The sequence below is a fragment of the Tripterygium wilfordii genome, chromosome 17 (genome assembly GCF_013401445.1).
Source record: "Tripterygium wilfordii isolate XIE 37 chromosome 17, ASM1340144v1, whole genome shotgun sequence".
Lineage (NCBI taxonomy): Eukaryota > Viridiplantae > Streptophyta > Magnoliopsida > Celastrales > Celastraceae > Tripterygium > Tripterygium wilfordii.
Genome location: NC_052248.1, coordinates 2878789 through 2904142, shown reverse-complemented (window position 1 = coordinate 2904142; position 25354 = coordinate 2878789). Strand labels below are relative to the sequence as shown.

Here is a 25354-nt window from a genome sequence, read left to right as displayed (position 1 = left end):
TTTTATGACTGTCCTTTTCTGTTTGACGGTAAAAAGGTTAAAGTGTAAACAGTGAAAAGCAGTGCCATTGAGGTGGGCCCCAAAAGATTTACAATGATTAGTTATGTTTAGAAGGACGGGTGCTTTTTGGTCATTTTGTATTAGTTATAGTTTGAAGGTATTCCTGTTATTTGGCATGGAAGGAGAGGGTACGTTGGTCAAAATGCTGAGGCTCCGGGGCTTCATAATCTGGTGGTTCGCGAGAACATGTGGACTCCACTTAATGTCAAAATATATTTTGGCTCTTGTGATTAGTCATAATCAGGTGGTTCGCGAGAACGTGTGGACTCCACTTAATATCAAATTGATTTTTGACATCCTCAGAAGTTCCCTACACAAAATTAGGGTACTTCGCTAGCATTTTATTAGGGGATGTGGTTTTCAAAGTGTTTGTGAGAAATTTCGAACTCAAGATCTTATGAGTTTGATGGAATATTGACAGGAATCAACTCGGCCAATTTGGTTTACTCTTATGCTGGGTTTAAATCTTTACTACCAAATCAAGCAAGTGTAAAGCTTGTAAATGAGTTAGATTACGGTTTAATTCTTTACTACTAAACTCAATCAAGTGTAATTGAGTTAGATTATGGTGGGTTTATGCTTAATTCAATGTTAAAACTCTCGATTTTGAACCCCAATCGTCCATTTAAGCTTTTGAATTATTTCGTTTAATGTTATTCGAGCTTTAGATAATCATCGTTGAGTTAGTTGGTATACATGTCATCACTTAATCCGTAACACAAAGTTCAATATTTACAGCTTTTTCAATAATAGCTATAAATGTACTAACATATATGTTATTGTCAAAATTGTTTAGAGCTTCAATTTTTGCCTTCACCCTATCAACAAGGTATCCTCCGCACCGAAGGTATTTTGGTGCAAGGAGAGGTGTTCCGTATTCCGATGGTCTCTTGTATACTCCTCTCGTACGTGGTGGTTCTACAACATTGATGTCGATAGATGTGAAAGGCTTTGGGGGCTTTATCATGGATGTGGCTAGTGGAGGTTGGTCTCAAGCTTGCTTTGTTCATCGGTGTTCAACCCGGTTTTAGAATGGATGGTTCAAGTGCAAATTGGGTTTTCCCCAATCTAAACCCATTGTCATTGTCTTGTTGTTTCTTTTTCCTTTTTCACGAGCCGATTTATGTTGGATGTCATTAAACCCATTATGAGAAGAGTTAATTGTAGGCCAGAGGCAGAGGTGATGGCCTCTTTCAAACTTTGACCTAACAAATGAGATAGAGAATTGAAGAACGAAGAAACACAGAGAAATGGTGAAGAAGAGTATTTCGATTTCATTCAATACTCAAAACTAACTTGTAATACAATTATTGCACTTGCATGAAGAAGTCCTAATACAATCTCTAGATCGAAATCTATGGTTGGATTCCTCACTAGCCCATGTAATTCAAAGCAAGAGTACAATGAACCACCGAAATCTAAACAAGAACCTATGATAGGGTTCACGTCTAGCTCAAGAAAATCAAAGCAAGATTACTCTGAAGTTTCGATTCAACAATGGGTTTTCCCTAAAGGTTATGTCGTTTCTCAAATCTACTTTCTGGATAAACCCTAAACCCTACAAGTCATGCTTTCTTTATACTAACTTAAGTTGCCCTAGAATTTGGTGAAACCAATCGCGGATTGACACTTGTCGAGATCTTTGTTCACCATGCCACAACATTCATCAATGCTTGGGCATGCTTTGCTCACCTCGCCTCGCTAGCCACGTCTCCCTAGCCACAACAATGGCATCTCTTTACTTGCATCGCTAGTCACTCTATCATTGTTAGCCAAAAGTCTATTACTCGCTTCGCTAATCAAAACTCTCTTGCTCGCCTTGTTAGCCAAAAACCTCTTTCTCGCCTCGCTAGCTAAAAGGTTCTCATCACAATGTTATCCAAGCAAAAGTTAATCGACACTTAACAGAAGTAATACCTATCCACAGGTTCCTATCAAAAGGGACACACTCTTCGCGAGTTGTATCCTCGGAATGTGTTTATTGTAGTTTGGTTGAATTCCTGAAATTCGCTAATCCGCAATATTTGGTACTCACAAGCAACTTACACCAGTTCATATTATCTAAAAAAATAATTAAGCAACAAATTCTACGATCTTCAATTCAACACAATTAACAATCTTCAATCACAATATATAATCTATAGGCAATCTCCACAGCAGCAAGTAGAAGCATAAACAAACATAAAATGATAAATAGAGAAGTGGATTTAAGGAGGAAAACTCTGTCACGAAGAGTAAGGAAAAATATCGAGTTTATAGGGTGTTATATGGGTTTAACTACTAAAATAACACCTCAAAATCAAAAAATTTCACTCCAACGGGAGTGTTAAATGGGGTGTAATTAAAATAACACATATAATTGTGGGGTGCTAAATGTAGCACCTCCTGAAGAAAATGAGTAGGTGTTATAAATGGAGAGAAATGTAGTTAAAGTGAAGACGTACAATTGGATTTCTCCTTTGAATGGGTTTTGCCCAAGAAACCTCTTAGCACCCCATTTTATCACCTCTTGTTGGAGTTTCTCTAAGCCACCTTGACATTTACTATTATATGTAAAGGCAAAGTTGGAATTTTGATGCAAGAGACAAGATTATTATGCAGGAAAGCCAAAAAAGGGAATGAAGAATGGAACTTTAGATATGAAATCACAAATTCACAATATATAAAGAAATTAATTAATCCAATATTACATGACTTCACTAATTATTATGCCTCTCAAGAACCTATGTTTTTTTGGTAAGTCAATAACATATGTTATATTGTTATTCATACGTATAATCTATTAGAGTATATTGAATTGATCATAAATGTATATTGAATTGATAAATGTCAATCCTTTTAATTTTTTTTCTGTCAGAACAAACAAGAAAGGAATAATATTATTATTGTCCTACCCTTCAAAATTTACTTAGAGATTGCTTGCTTCCCTGTTCTTACACGTGGAAAAAATATATATATAATGCTCCCCCTATGGTATAATTCAACAATATTAATAATAAAAAGAGGAAAAACATGACCCCAAAATTAATTAACAAGAAGTTCCCAATAGGTCTAATGAGCCACAAAGTTGTGGGTGTATACATGGCCTACAAGCAATTAGTATAATTCAACAATATTAATAATAAAAAGAGGAAAAACATAACCCCAAAATTAATTAACAAGAAGTTCCCAATAGGACTAATGAACCACAAAGTTGTGGGTGTATACATGGCCTACAAGCAATTAGTCTTACTTTCAATCAAATCATATAATGAAGAAAACAAGCCTTATATGGAGTGGGACATATAATTGTAGGTCTCTACTAGAGTACTTAATTGTTTCTATATTATTTTTGATGCAAACCCTTCATCATACATATTTCTAGGCACCTTCATTGACACATTTGTCCTTCAAATTTTGCTTTCTCTAGTCTCTATGCCATGTTTTATGATTGACCAAAGAGGCAAAGATAGGGTTTTTTAGGTCCCAAAATTTTCAAAACCCTAATGGCATTTATGGGATTTGGAAGAGATTGGTTTTTTTTTGTCTCTAGACAAGATTAAAATTTTGGGTATTAATGTAGAAAGGAAAGGGAGGGGGGGACATGCTTAGATCCGCCATGAATTGTTTAGGAAAACCATGATTTGGACATGTCAGGAGAAGAAAGCTCTTGTATATTTTATCCTTCTCCCACCACCTCATGTGAAACCCCCAACAATCAACACTATGAAGTGTAAAGTGATACAACCTCCTCCAGCTCCTCCTTTGCTTGCCTCTCTCTCTCCCTTGAATATATATACATACATACATATCTTTCTTTTTCTCTCTATCAACCCCATATATATATATATATATTTATGTTTCTTTGTTGGCTAAAAAGGGGATGACATTCAAGTTCTTTTCTCTCATCACAAACATCCTAAGCCTCAAGCAACATAATCAAAAAGTTTTCCCTTCCTATAACCTTCCAAATTAAAATAAACCTAAAAAAGAAGCAATTTTGAACCAAACACATGATGTTATTAAGTCATATCTACTCCTATATATATGTTACCCAATTAATTAATCCACCTTAATTATGGTACATAATTAAAGATTTATCCCCCTCTCCATGACGTGTTTAGAAAAGCTTCTTTGCCTTGTTTATCAAGGACATGGCCATGATTAGAGAACACAAATAGAGGTTAATTAATATATTGTTTAAATTAAATAATATTGTGCAATATAATGATTTTTTTATATTTTATTAAACAAAACCAAAAACATGAATCATCATTCGTCAGTTTTGTAAATTAAGTTGACAAGTTTGATGTTAGTACATGCATGCATTCGCAATTTGCATATTTATATTATGGCTTAAAATAGAACATGTCTCTCATGACTCAATTGGTCGGCAATCTCTTTCAGTGTCAAATACTGCGTGCTTATAGTTATACATTATAGCATTGTATATATTTTATATGTATATGTGTCGTTATTTTTGTGTTCATGAAAGTTGCTTGATATCAATTTCATGAAATCTTTCTTTTTTTGTCGTCGTACAAGGCACAAAAACTTGGATTGGATCTGAGCATAGATTTTGGCAAATTCTCAGGGATTGGGCTGGGTCCAAACAAATTGATGGGTGCAAACTACAAAACCTTGGATTGGATCTGAAGTACCTTGGGACAAACATGGATTTTGAGAAATTCTGGATCGAGACTGGGTTGGGCATATAAGCCTGTTTTTGTCAAGCTCGGGTTGGGCCAGGATGGCAACCCTGAACTTGGGCCATTTAGTCAAATTCTGAATCTGACCATACTTTTGGGCCTAAGGCCTGCAGTGTACATATTGTCCTAAGAAAGACCCTCATGAGTCATGATTGAGAGAGATTGAATCTATACTTATAAATCACATCGGTGACTTACACCTAACCGATGTGGGATACCAATCTTAATACTCGATCTCCTACACTTGTGGACTTGATTATACGAGGCCCAACAAGTGGACATGGATAGAGGTCTTTAGGATCGAGTATTTGTTCTATTACCATGTTAAATTCGGATATTCGTGAGATCACCGAATAAATCTAGCCCAAATAACTTAAAGATGCATTGTCCGTTTTGAGACTAAGGCCCACACAATTTTATCCTTAAAATTGTCCTCTTGGTTGATAGAGATTGAATATTTATTTATAAATTACATTGATGGTTACACCAGAACCACTAAGAGACAAGTCTTAACAATTAGCTAATGTTTGGGGTGAGAGATTTGATGATCATCATGATGACGTCCTATATTTTCTCTTGCAATGATAAGTTAGAACTGCTGATGCAGGACTTCAGCTACGGTACAACCGTACAAGTTCATGCGGTTTATCATGATTCTATGGTCGTTTTGAAGCTTTCATGGGATAAAATGGTATTCTTCAGTGCAAGGATATGAGTAAGCTGGATTTTTCTTAGTTTAGCCAATCTTAGCTCAAGTTCGGTTTAATGGACTATTGAGAAAAAGTCTCACATTTCTAAAAATAAATATCTAAGGGACAATATATGAGCTAATGGTAAGACTTTTTTTAAAATCGTGAGCCATTAAAAGTCATGGAAAGCTCTGGAAGCCATGTAATGGGTTGAGTTTGTACTTAAGCTCGAGAAAGTGGACGGTATGTTATAAAGATAGACAAAATTTTCAAGGGAGTCCATTGGTGTTTCCGCACATGGACTTGAATCCGTGGAACTGATTGGCACTCTCGCGTTGTCAAGTTTTTAATAGTGTCTTCCGACATGGAAAAAACAATAAAGGGGAAAAGTGTTGGGAAAACTTAGTAAGGTGGTGAATTTTAAACCCGTTTTAGCGGGTGAATCACTGTAATCTATCTAACAAGAGTGGAAGCATGGTGCGCAAATTAAGTGAGGTTGCCGTGAGGACAACGGGGACCGAGCCGACTGAGGCTGCTTTACTTTTACAAGACACCACCGATTGTGAACGCAGAGCCCGAATCCCCAGCTACTTTGGAACTGGAGCCTGTCCCGCCGTCATGAACACAGGCACATGAGAGACCATCTACACGTGCCAAATGGAACGCTACAAAACAAACGTGATATTGTCAGAAATTAAGCAGCCCTAACATACATATCAAAATCAAACAAGGGAGATGAGTTGGGGTTAATTAGGAGAACAAAGAAAAGATAATTTTAAACCCATCCAAAGTTACAATGTTAAAAAAAGAATCCTATTATTCTTAGAATTTCTAATTTTTTTTTTGTTTATAATTGAATTCGAGTATGTATGCATGGATGCGCTCCGGGATAGTACCGTATTCCTACACTCTCCTCACAAATTCATTCGTGGAAAATATATCGTCTCTCCTACCCAAACCCATGACTCTGTGCAGGTGGAAAAGTGAGTATTGAAGTTATCGTTTAGTCTAGTTGGTCACTTGGTATTCACTTTCCCAACTCTACGGGATCATGGGTTCGAGTGAGGAATGCGAGATGTTTTCTTGGGATAAATTTGCGAGGAGAAGGGTACGAATGTCTGTAAAGATATCTCAGAATAGACAATATCTCGAATATATTATAAGAGTTCGAGTGAGGAATGTGAGATGTTTTCTTGGGATAAATTCGAGAGAAGAAGGGTACGAATGTCTGTAAAGATATCTCAGAATAGACAATACCTCGAATATATTATAAGAGTTCGAGCGAGGAATGCACGATAATATGTGGTATGTAAGGTTAGGTATGATATGTGGAAGCAGCAAGGGGGTGGGAGCCGTGGGGCAAAGAACATGGGTTTTGGCGGCCACACGAGAGAATACTAGTTTGAGTCGACGTCCACGTGGCAAATGGAATGAATCACATGGGTACATGACACGTGTCAAAAGGGCCGGCCTTGATGGTTAGGGCTGAGTTTCTTGGGAAAGGTACAAGAAGGGGGGCTGGCCATGCACCCTTGTCTCCCTTCCTCCTCTTCCCCTTCTTGTCCCCAATAGCCAGTTCCATTTGTAGGCCCCACGTTTGTTCTCTCTTGCCCAACTATGAATTGTGATCATTCATGGAACTGATTAGTTAGGCATAAAGGAACCTTTTAGAGAGATCATTGCTCACAGAGAACCTCTATTTGTGGACTCTTCAATCTTAAAACCATTGACTTGATGAAGCAAGCAAACACAACTCAATCATCAATTAAAGATCAAAGGGAACAAGCTGTTCACTAAAACATTATCAGTAAATTGAGGTTGATATATAGATCTCAAAAAGGCTCTCCACTTTCCATCAAAATATATGATATTGAATTGGGTAAAATTAAGTCTTTCAATGTTCAAAAAGAGGCAAGAAACAAGGGGACAAAAGCCATGCAAACAGTGAAAAAGTGCACAACACACACACATAAGACAAGGAATGGAGTTCTTTCTTGGTAAAGACAATATTTAGGGCAATGCCACACACTAGCTAGCTTTTCTTGAATTTGTTTATTCTTTTATAGTTTCCTTAAGTTTCCCTCTATAAGAGCATGTTAGTTGATAGAGGCAAAATCTTCTTTTCTTTTTCTCTCTTCCCTTCAATATGTCTAACAAGAGAAGAGCTAGAGTTTTACTTCTCTTCCATGGTGTGGGGCTTCCTTGTGTTGGGGCCCTGTATGTGAAAGTGAAGAGAGAGAGGCAACCCATATCTTCAAATTAAATTCCTTAATTTCTTTACCCATACATTTGCATGTTCTACAAAAAGTTTGTGTCTTTAATCTCTCTATGAATATGATACCTAGCATTTAATGCATGCTCTCACTATACAAATACCCACCACCTCTACAACTGCCATAACCACCAAACTAACTACCCAAAAACCTCTTTTGAGACTTCAACTTTCGACTTTCCTTAATGTCAATCAAATTTTGTCTTCTACTTGTTCTCCTTCTTTGCCTTTCTTTGGAAGCATGTTGTGCTAGAAAACTTGGTCCCCTCAACGACAAGAAGCTTGAGAAGAAGCTATATGCATCTAATAATCATAAGGTTTGTACCAAATATGCTATATGTGAACAAATTTTATGTTGATTTATACATGCATAGATTATCATGTTGAAGATTTGGCTTAGGCCCTTTTAATTATTCTTTTTTTGTGGGTTTTGTGTAGAATGATGATGAGAAGAAGGGTTTTGATTACAAGATTTCAGCACCTTCAAAGATGGAAACTTTCACATCAAATGATGATCATGATGGAGTTAAAGCAACAAAAGGGGGTGACAATAATTATAGTAGTACTACTCATGAAGAGATGATGAAGAAGTCATATCCAAAGGCCAATCCCAAGTTATTGAAAGATAATGATCATGAGAAGAGAAGTAGTTCAAGTATTAGAGCATCATCGGTTACTTGGCGTGTGCCTCACCAAAGAAGTAGAGACAAACTTCCTGGTTTCAACGTGGATTACTCACCACCAAAGACACACCCTCCTTCCCACAACTAATTAATTAATTATTATCACTTTTTTGTTCTCTTTATTTAGTCTTGCTCTCTGTCTATATATATAGTCCAGAAATCTTTCAGAGGCAATTAGGTAAGTACGTAATTAAGAGAGTAATTAGTTGTAGGGGCCTTCTTTTAATTAATGTTGGGGCACCTATGATCTTTGTTTTTTGGCTGTTATACATATATAGATATATATGTTCATGATCACATCAATATGCTCTTTATTCTCTTCCTAGCTACTTGTGATAATCATCATCATCAATGTTATTACTGGAGTTTGTCATGTTAATTTTTTCTTTTTTTGGGATTTTTCTTTGGTGTAATATGGTACGTAATGATAAATTGGCTCATATTAATGCAGGAAAAAGGTAGATAGTATTGATTAGTGTTATTACATGACACCATCTATAGGAACTTCAACTAGGTCATGATTTTTAGTTGCTAATTTCGATGTTAAAAATTCATGAAGGTTCAGGCCAATAAAGTAAACAAGTACATGCACCCACAATGAGTTAAGGTTGATAGTGATTTCGTTAATTATGTGTGGATGGAATGCATGCATGAAGGTGTAGGTTAATTAACGAGAGAAACACAAATACACACACACACATGTATGTATGTATGTATTATTGTATATATAATTTCGTTTCTCTGGTCATAAAGGCTGATTATATAACTCTCCGATATTAATTAGGCAATGTAAAGTTACACATAGAGAGGGTGTGTATGCGCGAAATAATGGGTTTTGATGATCTATTTTTCTGGTTTTATTTCTATCTGGAATTGATTAGGGTTTCATAATCTGATGAGGGAGGCAATTTGTTGTTTTTGTATTGAGAAGTAAGGGTTTTTGTTGTGATGTAAGAAGATATAAAAGACAGGACATGGCAGTTGGTCTAATAAATGAGGTCGGCCGTTATGATACGTCGGTTTTCCACAGACCACAGTCGCAGTTTTGAATTTAATTTAATTTGATGCTTGAAAACTCTCTCCGACATTGTCATCTATTCCAACAATTTTTATTTTTTTTAACCGAGAACATTATTTTTTAAACCGAGAACATCGGGTAGAATGCCTTTTGGAAAGTACATTAAACTCAAATTTGGGTCAGACTAGATACACGTAAACCCATTCGATATGTTAGTTGCGAGAGGACTAGCATAAACTACTTGAACAAGTTGAGTTAGTTAGAATCGAACTCTTCACCTCGGGTGAAATTCTTTACACCATAAATTCAAGGAAATAATCAATTAGGTTGTAGTCAAGTGGTTTATTCCAACACTTTTTATAATAAATTGATTTTTGTGTCCACAAAGAAATATAGAGTAGTAGTAGAAAGATCCAATAATCCACCCTAACTGTTGGTTCCTATACATGCATGACACATATTAGTGTCCACTCGGGTGAATATCTCGGATTATTTATATTTCTAGGTACTGAAGTGATTTCTTTTCCTCAATCAAAATATATTGTCAAAAAAAAAATTTTAACGGAAGGAGAGATTCAAACCCTGATCATCAAGATGATACATATCATTCTTATCACTTCAATCACTAGCTCGATGTATCATGACTTACTTCAATCACTAGCTCGATGTATCATGACTTAGGCACTGGTTAAACCCTGATCACCAAAGTGATACGTATCATCCTTACCACGTCAACCACGCCAACTAGTGACTTCGTTTATCATGGTTTGGTGCATCACCTAGGTGATTTTTGTCAATAATTTAGGGCGATATAGTTTCTCCGTAGAAGGAAGACTCCGCAAACACAAAACTAGTTAAAGCAAGTCTCTGCTGCAATACCTGAGAATAAAATTAGGTCCCCACGGTCCGAGCAGTCGGCAATTAAAATGTTCTACTAGATTGAATACAGAGCAATAACAAACTCAAATGAAGAAAAGATAATTAGCCACACAATCACTGTGTCGTTTTTACATTTAAATTTTCCCCTGCAAGGGAAACTTAGAGAAGTATTTTTAAGGCAACTCCGCCGATCATGCCTTCTTCAAGAGGTAACCCAGGATGATGCCAATCAACCCAATAATAACAACATACATAATTGGGATACCACCACGGCTTCTGCTTGCTTCACGCCTCAAGAGCTCCTGCACATGCACACATAAAATAAACAACAAGTAGGTCTGCATATTGCAATTAACTTTAGATTGAACTCACAAATCACAAGATCTAGGATTAGGATGGTTATTGTAAATGGGGTCAACAAGATTCTGACTGAAGTGGAGATTCAATTCAGACCAGTCAAAGCTAAGCAACAATTTCTCAAAAACAATAGGCAGAAACCATCTATTTCATTCTAACTTAACCTCTTGAAAGCTCATTTCAATCAAAGTGCAAGTATTTTCAATCAAAGTGCAAGTATCAATTGTGTTTCCTTCAATCATAAGAAGAGAAAGAAACAAAGGGATCATGGATCATGTAGACCAAAAATATCTAGTAACAAGAAGAAATTAAACTACTAAGTGCTAATTGATGATCATGACTATGGTCCTGAGACAGATAATTCTGCGACAGTTAATTTGAAATTATTGACCAATTGAATAAGATATTAGTATATTATAGCCTTAAATCTAAGTTGTAATCGAAGAACAAAGTTATATTTGGCAGACCAACTACGTGATTATAAAATTTTCCACATACACATTTGAAATGAGCTAAAATCGCTTAACAATTCACTGACAATGCTAGAAAACAAAGGCCAAAAAGTATATAATATAAACATTGATTATAGGCCCTGGTGACGAACTGCAAAGACCATGGAAACTGCATGAGCATTCATTCATTTACAAAGACAAAATTTCTGGCTTTCATCCATTCCAAGCATTACTCACAGCAAAACAGGAGTACAGTACATTCTTTCAAAAGCTTTTCAGTAATAAGGAACTAGAAATATAGCAGAGCTTTCCTTCAGATAACTATTTGGAGATAAAAATTTCAGCAAACGCAGCAGCTTTCTTTAATTTTGAGGCTTCTTGGGAAGAATCTTGTAAGAATAGGTTGATGTTATCTTTATAAGATGAAGGAGCAAACCATTATCCATATCCTTCTTCATTTCACATAACTATAGGAAGATCTAAGCGTTTAACCTACTGGAATTATCACGGGTGACGGCTAAATCAGTTGATAAGGAGTTCTATAGATGGTAGTTCTTTGAGTCAAAACAAAAGGACCAATATAACAATCATTTCCCCAGCCATCGATAGGAAAGTTTGGTTGGAAGGAATAACAGAGCCTTTGAAGACACTGAAAGCAACTTTCTGTTTGAATGGACATTGTAAGTTTAATATTTTCTCTCTCTTGAACTACAAATACTTCCTATTGTACTCTTTAGCTCCTTCACATGCATTTTCATTGAAACTACACTTTTCCATTTAAAAAATAGTGGGAAGATGTATAAGATACAAAATAACTTACCAACTCTTGCTGAAGTTTGCTGTTTTGCTGGATCGTAGAATTTTTCTCCTCAGTCAGTTTTGAAATAAGAGCCCTTGCCTGGAATTACAAGTTTTCAATAAATCATCCCAGTCCCACTATAAATATCAGTGCAACAATTCATCAAATTGTATCCAAATTAACTAGCCAATATTTGTAGACCATAAGCATTATATAAATTGTATTCCATATGAAATGATGATAACCAAAAGAATTGACCCAAGAAACAAAGGTATCAAATATCATAAACAAGTTCCCTGAACAAGGTTCCCCAATGGAGGCAGGTAAGGAAAGGATAAGATGCACACAACCTTACCCTGACATAGTGGAGGTCGTAGAGGCTCTATCCAGGATCTGAACCCACATGACCTCCAAGTAGCAGTGAACAACTACACAGCTAGGCCAAGGGTTCTCCCTTAGGTATAAAATACTATGTGTGTGTGTGTATATTTTTGAACACGTAAAGCTCTAATTTGCAAGACAGTAAACAGCATGTTTGAATAACTGCATAAACATGTTGAAAACACAAGTTCAGTACAGGCCTTTCCACAAAGGTTTCAAAGATAGCTCACTTCTTTGCATCATCTTCCAAGAGTATTTTTGTCATCTCAAAACAACATCTGCATAATGAGTATTGCATAGGAAAAGAAACCAATTCTGGAATAAAAAAATATTCAATTGTCTAATTGAAAATGAGGCAGTCTCTACAAATGGTCAACCATCCAAATTAGTTCTACAGCTGACAGATAAATGCTTTGACAAAGAAAATAGTAAGCTAAACAGACCAATGTCCATTTAAGCAAATATAGTGGCTTGTAAAAAACTGCTAAAGTAATTAATGGCATTCACTTTACATGATTCCCTGAATTGCGATCACCGAACTTCTCAAACAAAAAAGGTCAAATATTACAGACTCGTGCATATACTTGGTTCTGCTTCCTACTTCAGGGTTTGCATCATCCCATATCATTCCCAGCATGCAATCTGATTATTTCGAAGTTGTAGTTATATTATTATTATTATTATTTGAGCAGAATTATTGCCAAACAGCCACAAATGAATGGAGACACCAATTTGTTTTCAAGATTCTTCTGGCTGTTAACAACTAATACCCAAATGTTTCAATCTCTAAATATCAACCGAACCAGATTGGTAGAAGTGATTCACATGGTACACACGAAGAAAAACACAGTATTATTTATAGCAAATAAATGAAATAGGATGACCTAAGGGAGGAAAGCAAAAAAGAATAAGAAAAAAGGAAAGAAATCGCCAAAGGATCAGCTTAGAAGAGAGTGGACAAGGAGGACATCTATAGGATCACGTAATCAGAAGGCATGTAAGAATAGGCCTAAAAATAGATATTAATCAAAATAAATCATTATCAAAGCCACATAGGATCTATCTATAATATTGATACCAGTGAAAAAAAATCCATGTAAAGACATTAAAAGTACTAAGAATGAAGATGTAGCTCAATTACAGGACTCATGTTGCACCAAAATGACCACAGAACAGAATATGATAGCAGATCAAGAGACCCCGCCCCCCCCCCCCCCCCCCCGGGGTGCAAAAAAAAAAAACACACAAACACTACAAAACCTATTCTTTTTTTCTTTGATAAGCCATGTTTGCAGCAAGTTATCCATTTACTTGACTTAGAATTCACTTTTTCCTTCTCCTCTCTTATTAGGATGATGGAATAGAATGTTCATCGCATGATGTCTGGCATCCGCTGCCAAGGTGCAGTCAAATCTAAGATGCTTGAAGACTAAAATTATGGCAACTGTTGCAGGGAATAAGATAATGGTGGGGAGCATTTGTAATACCATATGAACTATATCATATTTTCAAGCTTTAACTTCTTTATACATAATCATGTTCACATTACAACAAATCAGTAACTTTAGCAGACACTACCTTTGCCTGTCAATGGGTAACCATGTTAATAGATGGTGTAGGGAGAAGAACACAAATAGCTTCAACAAAACCCAACACAAACACTTCCAACAATAAAAAAGCATCCAAATACCAATACTGAATATGAAAAATGAGATGGATTTCCCATTCAAAAACAGAAAAGATGAATGTGATCGAAGAACAACTAAGATGTACCTCTGATGAGTGATCTTGTGGCTCGAGTCTATCAGCATGAGATCGTGAAACCTAGGGCAAAAATGCACACACAATCCAACACAATTTAGTGGTATGGAAATTTCCACCATACCCCAATTAAAATTAAGATACCAGTGCAATAATACTCACAGCCGTATATTCAGAAGCATTCAAATTCCCATTGTCTGACACCGAAGCCCTTGGAGAAGAGCCTTCCTCAGATCCTTCTTGTACAGGCGATGGCGGCCGAGGCGGAGCAACATAAAGAACCCTCAATTTGCACTCTTCAACCTGATTCCCTGTCTCCTTATTGAACTGAAATCAAAGTGCAAAACCATTTTTATCTAGCTAGTCAGAGATCAAAAAGTTACAAACTGCCACAACATAATCATTATATAATCACCATCTCTGGAGTAATATCCTTCACGGTGGCTCCAGGACTTGCCACTGCACTCTGAAGCAGGAATTTGTCCTTGCATTGCATATCAGAAGGCGCCTCCTTTTGCGCTTGCATCGTAACTGATTAACAGATGAACAGACAATTTGCTACTAAATGATGAGATAACTAATCCATTAAGCATATAATTAACGGCAGAAATAATAATTACGACAGCACAATTAAAAAACAAAACAGAATTAAGAAAGCAACTAATGATAAAACATAGCAAAAGAAGCTCTAGATTTATACCTACAACATCACATGCAGACCTCGGCAATACAATTCCAGTGTTCGGTCTAACACAATACTTCTTTGGATTGGTCGTTTTAACCTGAAAGCCCAAAAATTTCCAAAAACGGAAACATGAAAATTAAAATTAAAGTCCATATAACACTATAAAGTATAAACCCTAAAAAGTCAGAAGATTGAACTTCAAAAATTCAATTAGGATCGGAATAAATACCTTGAAAGCCACATAATTGTCGGTCTTATTCAACAGCTGTAGAGAACACGAGATCTGCTTCCTTAATTCAACTTCTCGAAACACAAAAGCAAAAATCAGACATCAAAATTCAGAACACCTTGGAATTCTAAACAAATGTCCGGATCTGAAACCAAAGCGAAAATATTTCCGCAAACCAAATTAGAAAAACAAAAATTGTTGCAGATACTAACATGGGAATTGGAGCTCTTGTGGCTCGATATTCAGAAGGTCGCCAGTACTCATCCCGATTCGAACCACGAGAGAACCTGCCACCGACGTCAACGAGCACCAACTCAAACGAGGGACTCGATTCTCCGGCGACTGAGAGATCGAAGATTCGGAGATAGTGATTCCAGAGAGACAAAACGTGGGACAGAAAGATTTGTCTTTCTTTGATTTCGGGGTTGGGGCAAATGTGCCCGGTACAGTTGATTCGATTCCAGTTAGGGGCGTTATGGTCCTTTCACCAGCAGAACCACTTTGACTGGAAAGCGTGGACTGCCAGTGCGAGGCTGCGAGCTTGAATGCTTGATGATCAAAATTCAAACCCCCATGTTACTTGCAGTAGTCTCGCACATATATGTTCCGCTCTAATTTTTTACTTTCAGATCTGGACATAACAAATGAAAAAGAGAGAAAATCCAATTTTTTTTTTGTGATGAGAGAATTCATCGGACTCCACTCCAATGGTAAATTCACGAACACATATATATCCTAAAATCATATGAGACAGTTATGTTCTAGGTCGAAATTTAATGCGAAAATACCGTTAAATCACACTAAGGTGCTAGTGCTAAGGTGGTGGATGTTAAAAGTTGTGATCTCCCTAGACATGCGTTGAGAAATAACACCAAATCATGACAGAATAGTATTAGATCCTGTGATCTCCCACGCACATATGTTAAGAGGTTCAAAGAGCTAACTTAATTGTATGAAAACGATTTTTTGTTTTTTTTTTTCCATACTACTAACCATTGCCATTGATATGTTTAGAAACAACAGACGAAAGAAAAGATTGAATAGCAAACGAAAGAAAAGATTGAATAATTTGGTATATAAGAGTAGAGGACTAGAGGTAGAAGGTACAGTAGCAGATATCCCCCAAAAGCATGCCAATTGAGGAAAAAAAATACATGCCCATAATAAATTTACAAATCTGAACTTGAAGTATTACTTCACAACTCTCTTTCATGTATAACAATGAATATTACAATCCATGAGTAGAAGTCGAAGATATTTGCTGGCGAGCTTGTGAAGTGAAACCTGCAAACCAAGCAACCCTCATAAGCTGTATACCAAGGATGAGCACCCACCAACAAACGAGTCCCCTGATGGTATGCACCATCCAGTTAGGAGCACTGAGCTCAGCCGCAAGCTTCAAACCCCTCATCAGCTGCAACACACGATAAGCCTCGTACACAATTGGGGTCACTAGCCATACTGGGGATTGCCAGTGCCATGTTAGCATCTCAGTTAGTGTTTGTACTGACAGAAGCAGAAAGTAGGGACCTAATAGAACGGCAAACGAGAGAAAAGGCAGCTGGGTTTGGAGGAAACCCTTATGGGATGCAAACAACATTATCAAGGGGATGACAAATCCAGTCACAGCCGCAAACATGTTCCAGAACTGATAGCTAAAAGGAGGCTTGCTAATGGTCGGTTTGTTCAAGTGCTTTGGCCGAGCACAAGAATCAGCCATAAGGAGAAAAAGAGTTGCACCGAGATTGAATATGCAATCAAGTCCAATCAGTGAAAGCAAGCTGGCCATGTTTGGGCCAAGGAATATGGAAGATACAGGTAACCACAGACTGGGAACCATGCCTGTAACGAGGAGAAAAGAGGGACCCAAAACCCACATTGGCAGTTTAAGCAGCTGACGTTGCACAAATGGCCCATTATTTGTGCCTGCAAGTTCTTCAGTGGCGGTTTCTGGTGCTTCAGCTATCTCCTCAGAATTCAGCCTATCAAATATGCTCGTACCTTTTTCCAAGAATTGTTCACCATCAGTTTCAGAAGGAGCATATGTAACTGGAGAAGATTCCCAAGGAGTCAATTTTGTGCAACAAACAGGGGAACGGTTGGTGTGCACATTAGGGAAATTATTAGACCCATATGAAAAACTGGATAATTTAATGCGTCTACGCGCTTGGGGAAGGCAAATATTTGATAATGTTGTCAAAGAAGCTCGTGCTAACAAGGCCATTCCTTAATTTGCAGGTGATATACTAGCAACTTCAACAGAGAGAATAGCTTTTCACTCCCTGAAACATCATAGCAGAAGATGTAAGCAGGCAGCAAAAAGAAAAAATAAAATGAATTATGTAAAAAATAGAAGACATATGCAGATACAGAGATAAGGATTTATATTCTCTGTGCACATCATTTTATCTTAAGTTAGAGAAAAACGGATGTCAATCACAAAATCCCCTCACCAAATCCTGGTAGGTCCTAAAAGCAAGTGCCCATATTCTTTACCGTGGCAATTACACAACAATCTCTTTCTACTGCTTAAGTGATGCCCAGTGCAGTGCAAAACAACGACTAGCAAGTTTTAAGACAATAACTAATGACCAAAAGTGGCAAGGTAATTAAGGATCAAACAGAATTATCCATGCAATTTGACCCCCTTTGTCCCTGCACAAAACTCATAATTAATAATTGAAAAACATATTATACAAAAGAAGCTAAATGAAAATTTAACTTCCCCTCTGATATATATAGATACATTTGATATTACACCGATGTTTATAACTGTAAACTTATAATAAACATATACAATTTCAATCATAGTCGCTATCATAGCCAAGCAGTAGAGCTAGGCTACTCCACATTTAGTATCCAGTTGTTTTTTTTTTAATCAGGACATTTAGTATCCAGGTGAGGTACAGGTATTATATCCAGTTGAGGTACAGGTATTATACATAACAATTTCAAAACGCTTATGAGAGAGAGAGAGAGAGTTTCACTATATTCCAAGGTAGTTAAAATCGCGATTTTGATCGTAAAATCGTACGATTTTACGATCATACCTATAGAAACCTAGTTAAATAGCAGTGGAATCGTAAGGGTTGTAAAATCGCACAAAATCACATAAAATCGCGAGTAAAATCGTTAAAATCGGTAAAATCGCGAGTAAAATCGTTAAAATCTGTTGCAATTGTTTGTATTTCTTTTTTCCTTTTTTTAATTTTAATGTAGTTTTAGATACATATTTGGGTGTAAAAGGAGTGTAAAGGGACCCTGTCGGACCAAAATAAAACAAAAATATGGTTCAGAAATATATCCAATAAATTTTATGTTATTTTTGGAACATTATTGAGAATTATTCTTAATGTTACAAGGTATGTAAAATCTTACGATTTTACGATTCGAGTTTACGATTCCGATTTTACACCCCTTCTCCGATTCCGATTCGATTTTACGATTTAACTACCTTGCTATATTCTCTTCTTAAACCATCCAAGTGCCTGAAACTCAGAAGAATATAAACACCCTCCATTCAAAACAAGTTTATAGTTAAACTCTTAGAAAACGACTACAAGATTCACAAGAGATTTATCAGTAATCTTTGAAACCAGCTACAAGATTCACAAAATATCAAAATTTCCAAGGAGTCAGAATAATTAGAAAGAAAGAAAGCCATGCCCCATATCTTATAAGTTATAACCCAACTTCAGTTATTTCCAAATCCAGGATACTCTACTTACGACTATGACTGCAGTGAGTCCACTAAACATCAGCACCAATCATGTTAGAGACATATTTCATCACTTTATTTATATAGTTATAGGATAAGATCTTCTGAGCAATCAATAATTCTGTCTTTTAGACAATAATCCCAGTTTTCTAACAATTCTATTTTATATGCACTTGGTAAAAAAAACTTATCTAGAAAATAGAAAGCACCCGAACATAAAATTAACCACCAACAAATTATAACCGATGCAAATGCAGTTTTCATGATGCCTAAAACGAGATAGAGAAACAAAGAATAAACCTTCAATCGTATTATAAGTAAGATAAACCAAACCATTGAATCTTTGTAATTTGTTCATCAACCTTGTCTAAAGACCCAAATCTCACAAAGTCAAAAGACAATGAAAACCCAAACAAACTCAGCTGATGCAAGTAGAGGAGATTCCAAACGAAAGACAGAGTAACATAATTGAATTTATAAAATAACGATAAACTGTATGGTTAAAAGAACTCGAACAGCTTCAGCAGAAGAACGCAAACAACAACAAACAACATAATCAGTGAACCTCAGGCGTGATTTTCCATAAGAAAAAAAGAAGATTCACCAATCCAAAAATGATCATTCTCTCTTTCAGGAAAAAAAAAATAGAGCATGAATTATGCATCGATTCGGGTTACCTCCAATTTCCTCCGACTCCGAGAGACCAAACAGGGTAAGCGAAAGAAATAACCGCGACAATTCTGACAACCATTAGCCGATAAATAAACTTAATCTGAAGATAATAACCTCCATAAATCAGTTAATCGGAAGAGAATGAGGGGTGCATAAGAATTGCTTCTTGGGCCTGCAATCGCATTGTAAAACTAAAACATCAGAACGATTGGCCAGACTGATTTGGGCCTGGAGAATGTGGACTGACTTGGGCCTGGGGAATGTGGACTGATTTGGGCCTGGGGAATGTGGACTTATGGTCCTTTAAACTTTAAAATTTAAATACTATTATATATATACAATTTTTTTTTCTTGGCATTATATATATACAAGTTATCAAGTAGAAGTATCCACTCCCATCACATACTAATTCAACTTTTAACAATAATTAAAATTAAATATCCAATAATTTTGAGTTTTTTTTTTTTTTGAAATAGGGAGGAAAGATTCGAACCTTAATCATTATGGTGATACACACCATCCTTACCACTCCAACTAATGGCTCGAGTGTTAATAATTTTTGAGTTGCTAACAAGTAAGAACCTTCTGATTGTAATATGACAAACCATTTTTCAAATGACTATTAATTTCTGGACGATACTATTAAATAAAATGTAGTTACATAAAAACATTGCCCTGAACAGATCATCAATACTTTTGGGCAAGATGACAATATCACAGGGAAAGCATCATCTTGAATTACAAAAAACAGTAACCTTTTTATTGTAGACAAAACATCAGTATATGAAAAGTTCAGAAGATGAGATTTATTTCATTGTTGGCAACTGGTATACATCTAAAAGAACCTTCTAATTGTAGAACTGCTAACAATTGGATTCTACTCTTCAAAAATACCATATACTCAAAGTAACAGATGGTATGTCTACCTGTGCAGCTCAGAAATCTCAGCTCACATTAACAACTAGCTATGCACAACAATTGCTCCAAGTGATTCAAATAATCACTGGTCATCCTCTATTCTCTTTGACATATATAAACCTGTAAAAGATATAAAACCAAATTTCATCAAGCTACTCTTTCTTTCTGAACAAAAAAGTACTTGTAAGCTGGTCTCCCACCAAGAGGAAAGTATAAAATGAGTAGTTTTAGCAACATACTCAAATGCCTCGTGAGTTGAAACACATGAGGGCAAAAGAATGCATCCAGTAGTTACAAGATATCTGCCTTAACTTGCCAAAGGAATGTGCAACTGAAAATCAAGAGTGGTCTTAGATCTCATCTGAGCATCTAATTGTCCAGCTGTAGGAGATGCCTTTTTTTAATGGCCTGCTGTAGGAGATTAGATGCCATAAAATAGTTGACGCGGTGGCTGGTTGCCCTTCTCCTGGACTGATGGAATGAAGACCAGGTTTCAGGAACTCCATGAGAAATAGAGTTAAGAAGATCTGACAAGAAAATGAAGACAGTTGATGGAAAAAATTCGACCTTATAGTTTTGACAAGTTAAAACTGTCCAGGAATCCATCATTTTATCAAGTAATTTATCCTATCATCTCAGTCGTGATAATCTTCTACGCTTTCGGTTCTTCTTATGCACAGTGGCATTTTTCATACTGCTCCTGGAGCTAGATGGAAGAGTCAGATTGGACGCTGGTATGCCAACGGATGTTCTGCCCTTCTTTGAAACCCATTTCAACTGCATGTTATTTACAACTGTACCAATATCATTCGTGCTGTTCAGTTCAACAAGTTGTTTAATTTGATCAAGCATCTGGTGGGTCCAGGCAACTGACAGATCTAAACCAATCGAGTCATCCATAGGTTTTTTCAATAAACTCATCAATATGTCTCTGAATGACCGAAAAGACATGGAGGGTTGATAACTTTCACCACAGATCATATTGGCCTTGATGACATGTTTGCAAAGGTTGCCCTGCATCGACCATGCACAATCACAAAAAGAAAACTCTGATCCAGGATTCCACACAGTGTGTGTCAGACTACTGTCTTTTTTACTAGAGACCTTTGCAAAGAGGCCGTCCTTATCATCAAAGGTAACAGCAGAATCAGGAATTTGTAGTGCTCGATGCCATGATGTAGAAGCAATGTACTCTTCCTTAACACTCTGAAAAGAATCACTTTCATCAGCATACCGATCTAGCCAATAGCTCGAATGCAATTCAGTTGTCAATTTGTGCACCAACCAATCAACTCTCTGGAGTGCACCAAGATGTGAGTCGTCAAACAGTTTGGCTTTCAGCTTCACATGATAGGCTTCTATGGCACCGGATGCCTCTTGGCTCGCAAGCGGAATCGTTCTTATTGTCGAAAGCCACATTTCTGCCAAAAAATAGTTTTGTAAGAGTCAAAACATGGACATAAAAAATTGAACATCATAACAGTACTAAACTGAACTAATTTAAAACATTTTTGAGGCAACTTCATACTGAATGTGTGTGTTTTGTGTGCGGGTATATTTTGAAGGGGGAGGGGAGGGAGAACCAACCAATCTTAGGCACCCAAGAGGCCTGGAAATATTCTATGAAGGTCGTCTGATCAACAAAATCCTGAATTAGTTCTTCCAAGGACACTTGAGCATCAATTCCTCCCCATATGCTGTACACTAAATTCCCTAAGCGCTTGAAAACCTCACGCTGGACTTCAACATTGCCACATCGTTTAACAATATTCCTCAACCATGACCTACGGACTCGCCAAAGGGAAAACAGGACAGGGCATGCAAATATATCCCTGAAAGTTGTGTAAATAAGCACGTATGAGAATGTGCAATATTCTAGATAGCAAGATTTTAATTCAAGCAAAAAAGTAGAGGAAAAGCATCACGCCTTATGGGGTCAATCTCAGCCGCTGCATCATCAATCAAGAACATACTGATCTTCCATCCAGGCTCTACACTTCGAGCTCGATCAAATAGAGCTTTCATCCATTTAGCCACATCAGGCTTCGCAACGCTACGTGTGATGATCCATGCAACAGGGAGTGCATGTTGCCTTGAATCAAACACAAGAAGTGTACATAGGGGGTACTGCCATTCAAACAGATTGTCACATAAGTATTTATTCAGTTTTAACTTTTAACACAACTCAAGTAAATAAGAGTGAAAAGAGAATACCTTGAGTCTTTTTATGCCAAATGTTGAATCAGCTGCAATGAGACTACGGTGGCCAAACCGGATCATTTGCTGCAACTGCCATTCAGTTTGAATACCTAAAATGAAAGGATCTGCTTCTGACGAATCCTGATAAAAGAATATGGATTTCTTATTGCGTTCTGCCCACATCCGAATGCTGGCTTGGTCATCAAGATCCAACTCATGCGTAGACCGTTTTATAATCATTCCAAGTTTTTGAACGTACTGGGAAGCAAGGCTATTGACTTTTGCATCTGATCCGCAATACCGTTGAATACCCTCAATATGTTTCTCTAACACGTTTTCTTCAGGAATACCAAGATAAATCATCGACATTGTTTGCTGTTGAATCTCATTACAGATATATGGAATTCTCTTGGCACCCGGGCCTATGGCATCTCTGTCAAGGGGCCCATGGCAGATAAAACCAGACTTGTTTACATGGCGCCTGTTATGATAGATAATAAGTGCAAGCGAGGGACGAGCATACAGCCGCTTCACCGCAAAATGGCAAGTACAGCCTCGCATGGATTGAGGCCTAGCAGCACGATTTCGGGTGTTGAGCCGATATTTTCTACTAGGTAATACACTTCCACCTTCGCCATAATTTTCAGGACCGAAAGAACACCAATACCTTTGTGGATAAACAAAGTATTTAACATAGAATGTCAGTATATTGCCATAAACTGTCAAATTTCAGATACAGTGTTCAAGCTAAATTGAAATTTTTTGCTGGTACATATCCTTAGCATTTGCGAATTCGACAGTGGCCAAATTCTAATATGCCCAAATTTTGGAAAGCGAAGAAAATTCAAATCAGGAATAATACATCAAGTTTATTGATTAGGGACCAGATAAAGAAAGCACAACCCAAAACTTGGTGATTCATAAAACATCAGATGCAGCCTGCAGGGGCAGTAAGAAATATCACATAGATTGTATAACATGGCAGGAAAGACCAGTTATACTCAGCAGAAAAACAAAAAAACAATAATAATAAGTTGGGGAAGATCAATATAAAGTATGCTAGAAACTTACAGCCTATAGTCCAAATATTCATCATTCTTGTACTCCTTCAAGCTTCCCAGTAAACGCTTTCTTGCCCTTTCAAGATGAAACTGTGTTGGACATTCTACATTAGAGCATTCTCCAATTATAAATGCATCAACGCGATCATAGGTAATGAGTGCCACATCATCATGGTGCTCAGCTGTCCCAAACTTGGTCCAAGTCAAGTCAGCAGACGAGAAGTCCTCCTCTGGTGGATCTTGCACTGGAAGGTCAAGTATGGATTCAACAATTTCCATCACAGGTAAATTTTGACCCTGTTCGTTATTGAATAAAATTCATATCTATTCCCATACCTGCAAATTAGTGCAAGGGTGAAATGATAGAAATGATTCTACTGATGAGAAAGAAAAACAGCATAATGAATTGATTCCTTTAGAAATTTCAATCCATCATTTATTTACTGATCTTCCCACCAACAGACAACAAGATACGAAGACACCACAAGTTCCTTCTCTCTTTTTCCTCCCTTCTACTATCCTGTCCCTCCACTGTTCCATTTCTCCTCCAAGCAAAGTATCACAGTTTGCTCCCCTGTTATCATATTTCCATCAATTGAAACCCCATCCGTTTCAACAAGCAGCATCTGTTGTCCACAAAGGTAACCTGAATAGCTCTGGTATCAAATCATCTCTTCACCACAAACAAGAACTTAAAGAAGCTCTGAAACCTCATTCCACGAGCACCTAACCCACTAGTGAAATCTCTTAAACTCCCACTCGTTAAAATTTAATATTTTAAAAAATTAATAAAAGGGAGCCTTTTTGAATTTACCCTATCTTAGATTACAACTCTATCGAGTCTGGGACCTCATTGGTGACCACTGCTTATAGAAACAGCAACTCAAATTGTGGTTTAGGTTAATGCTGGAATGTTTTCATTCGAAAGTTTTCAATAATTTCTTCAACAAAAGCATTTACACATGAACAGACCGGTTTAGTTGTCTCTATTGATAGAAAGCAGCAAAAGCAACATAAACTAATAGTTAAACACTGAAATGAAAAAGAATGACAGATAGTTAACTATACCGGGCGGAGAGAATCAAAAGCACGAACGGGGTCCTCTTGGTCCAAGATAATCAAACCATCAGTGAGCGTAACGTAAGCAAGCATGAGAAATTTTGGTGGTACCAGTAAACCGTATGGGTGCGGCGATGGAATCTAGAGACGAAGGATTCGCAGTATCTCTACCAAAAGGAGAAAAAACCCCAGCGCAATTCGAACGAAGACAGACCACTGAGAGAAAGCACACCAGAGATAACTTAGGGTTTTAGGCTATGGAGCAAAGCTGGGGTTTTGCAGAAAGAGAGGCGGTTGGGACAAATTGAAAAATCAGAAGGTTGAGGCATGCTATTATTCTTTTTTCTTTCTTTTTTATTCGAAATTATGACTTTCTTTATTCGCCTAAATTAGTAAATTCTCATTTGATATTATTTCTTCTCCTTTTTTCGTGAGAATTCAATATATCTCTTAATTTAAATCTAACACATTATGGACATCATTTACGCCTTTTGGAATGTCTAAATTTGTTTAGACAACTAATTAGAGGTGACTCGATTAGTAATCGACTAGGTTAATCATATGTGTACTCAATGTTCAATTTCAATGAAAAACATATTTGTTTAGGCGAACACTCTCATTACAAAATCTTCTATTCTTTTTTTTAATATGACGCAATGCATTAGATATAAGAAAGTTAATGATTTTGAAAATTTCTTCAAAGAGCTTCATATCCTCTTTGATACGTAATTATCAAATGGTGACCCTATCTACACATCTTATATTGTAGCATAT

General features: G+C 36.8%; 3 protein-coding genes across 9 annotated transcripts; all 3 read right to left on the bottom strand.

Moving 5' to 3' along the window:
- Positions 1 to 10261: 10261 nt before the first annotated feature.
- Positions 10262 to 15432, bottom strand: LOC119982694 (vesicle-associated protein 1-2-like). Its single transcript, XM_038826191.1, has 8 exons — positions 15166 to 15432; positions 14954 to 15024; positions 14740 to 14821; positions 14455 to 14570; positions 14202 to 14366; positions 14052 to 14102; positions 11919 to 11996; positions 10262 to 10591 (listed from the first exon to the last, which is right to left on the bottom strand). Exons 1-8 carry the CDS (start codon positions 15215 to 15217, stop codon positions 10481 to 10483), a joined length of 726 nt encoding a protein of 241 aa, XP_038682119.1. The 5' UTR covers positions 15218 to 15432; the 3' UTR covers positions 10262 to 10480.
- A 564-nt stretch (positions 15433 to 15996) lies between these two features.
- LOC119981785 lies at positions 15997 to 19504 on the bottom strand. The gene is made up of 2 exons (XM_038824918.1): positions 19349 to 19504; positions 15997 to 17235 (listed from the first exon to the last, which is right to left on the bottom strand). The coding sequence occupies exon 2, from the start codon at positions 17175 to 17177 to the stop codon at positions 16182 to 16184; it is 996 nt and encodes a 331-aa protein (XP_038680846.1). The 5' UTR covers positions 17178 to 17235; positions 19349 to 19504; the 3' UTR covers positions 15997 to 16181.
- A 553-nt stretch (positions 19505 to 20057) lies between these two features.
- On the bottom strand, positions 20058 to 24892 carry LOC119983083. Of its 7 annotated transcripts, none has more exons than XR_005464549.1 (7): positions 24590 to 24892; positions 23532 to 23857; positions 22476 to 23127; positions 22189 to 22388; positions 21849 to 22093; positions 20501 to 21682; positions 20058 to 20381 (listed from the first exon to the last, which is right to left on the bottom strand). XR_005464549.1 is itself a non-coding variant. In XM_038826748.1 (7 exons), exons 4-7 carry the CDS (start codon positions 23019 to 23021, stop codon positions 20892 to 20894), a joined length of 1782 nt encoding a protein of 593 aa, XP_038682676.1. In that variant the 5' UTR covers positions 23022 to 23127; positions 23532 to 23766; positions 23858 to 24247; positions 24590 to 24892; the 3' UTR covers positions 20058 to 20891. The 7 variants fall into 7 exon arrangements, 5 of the variants coding, with proteins under 5 accessions (XP_038682676.1, XP_038682673.1, XP_038682675.1 ...); XR_005464550.1 differs by having other exon boundaries at positions 20058 to 20732; positions 20829 to 21682; XM_038826748.1 differs by adding an exon at positions 23858 to 24247 and having other exon boundaries at positions 20058 to 21682; positions 23532 to 23766.
- Between the last annotated feature and the right edge of the window lie 462 nt (positions 24893 to 25354).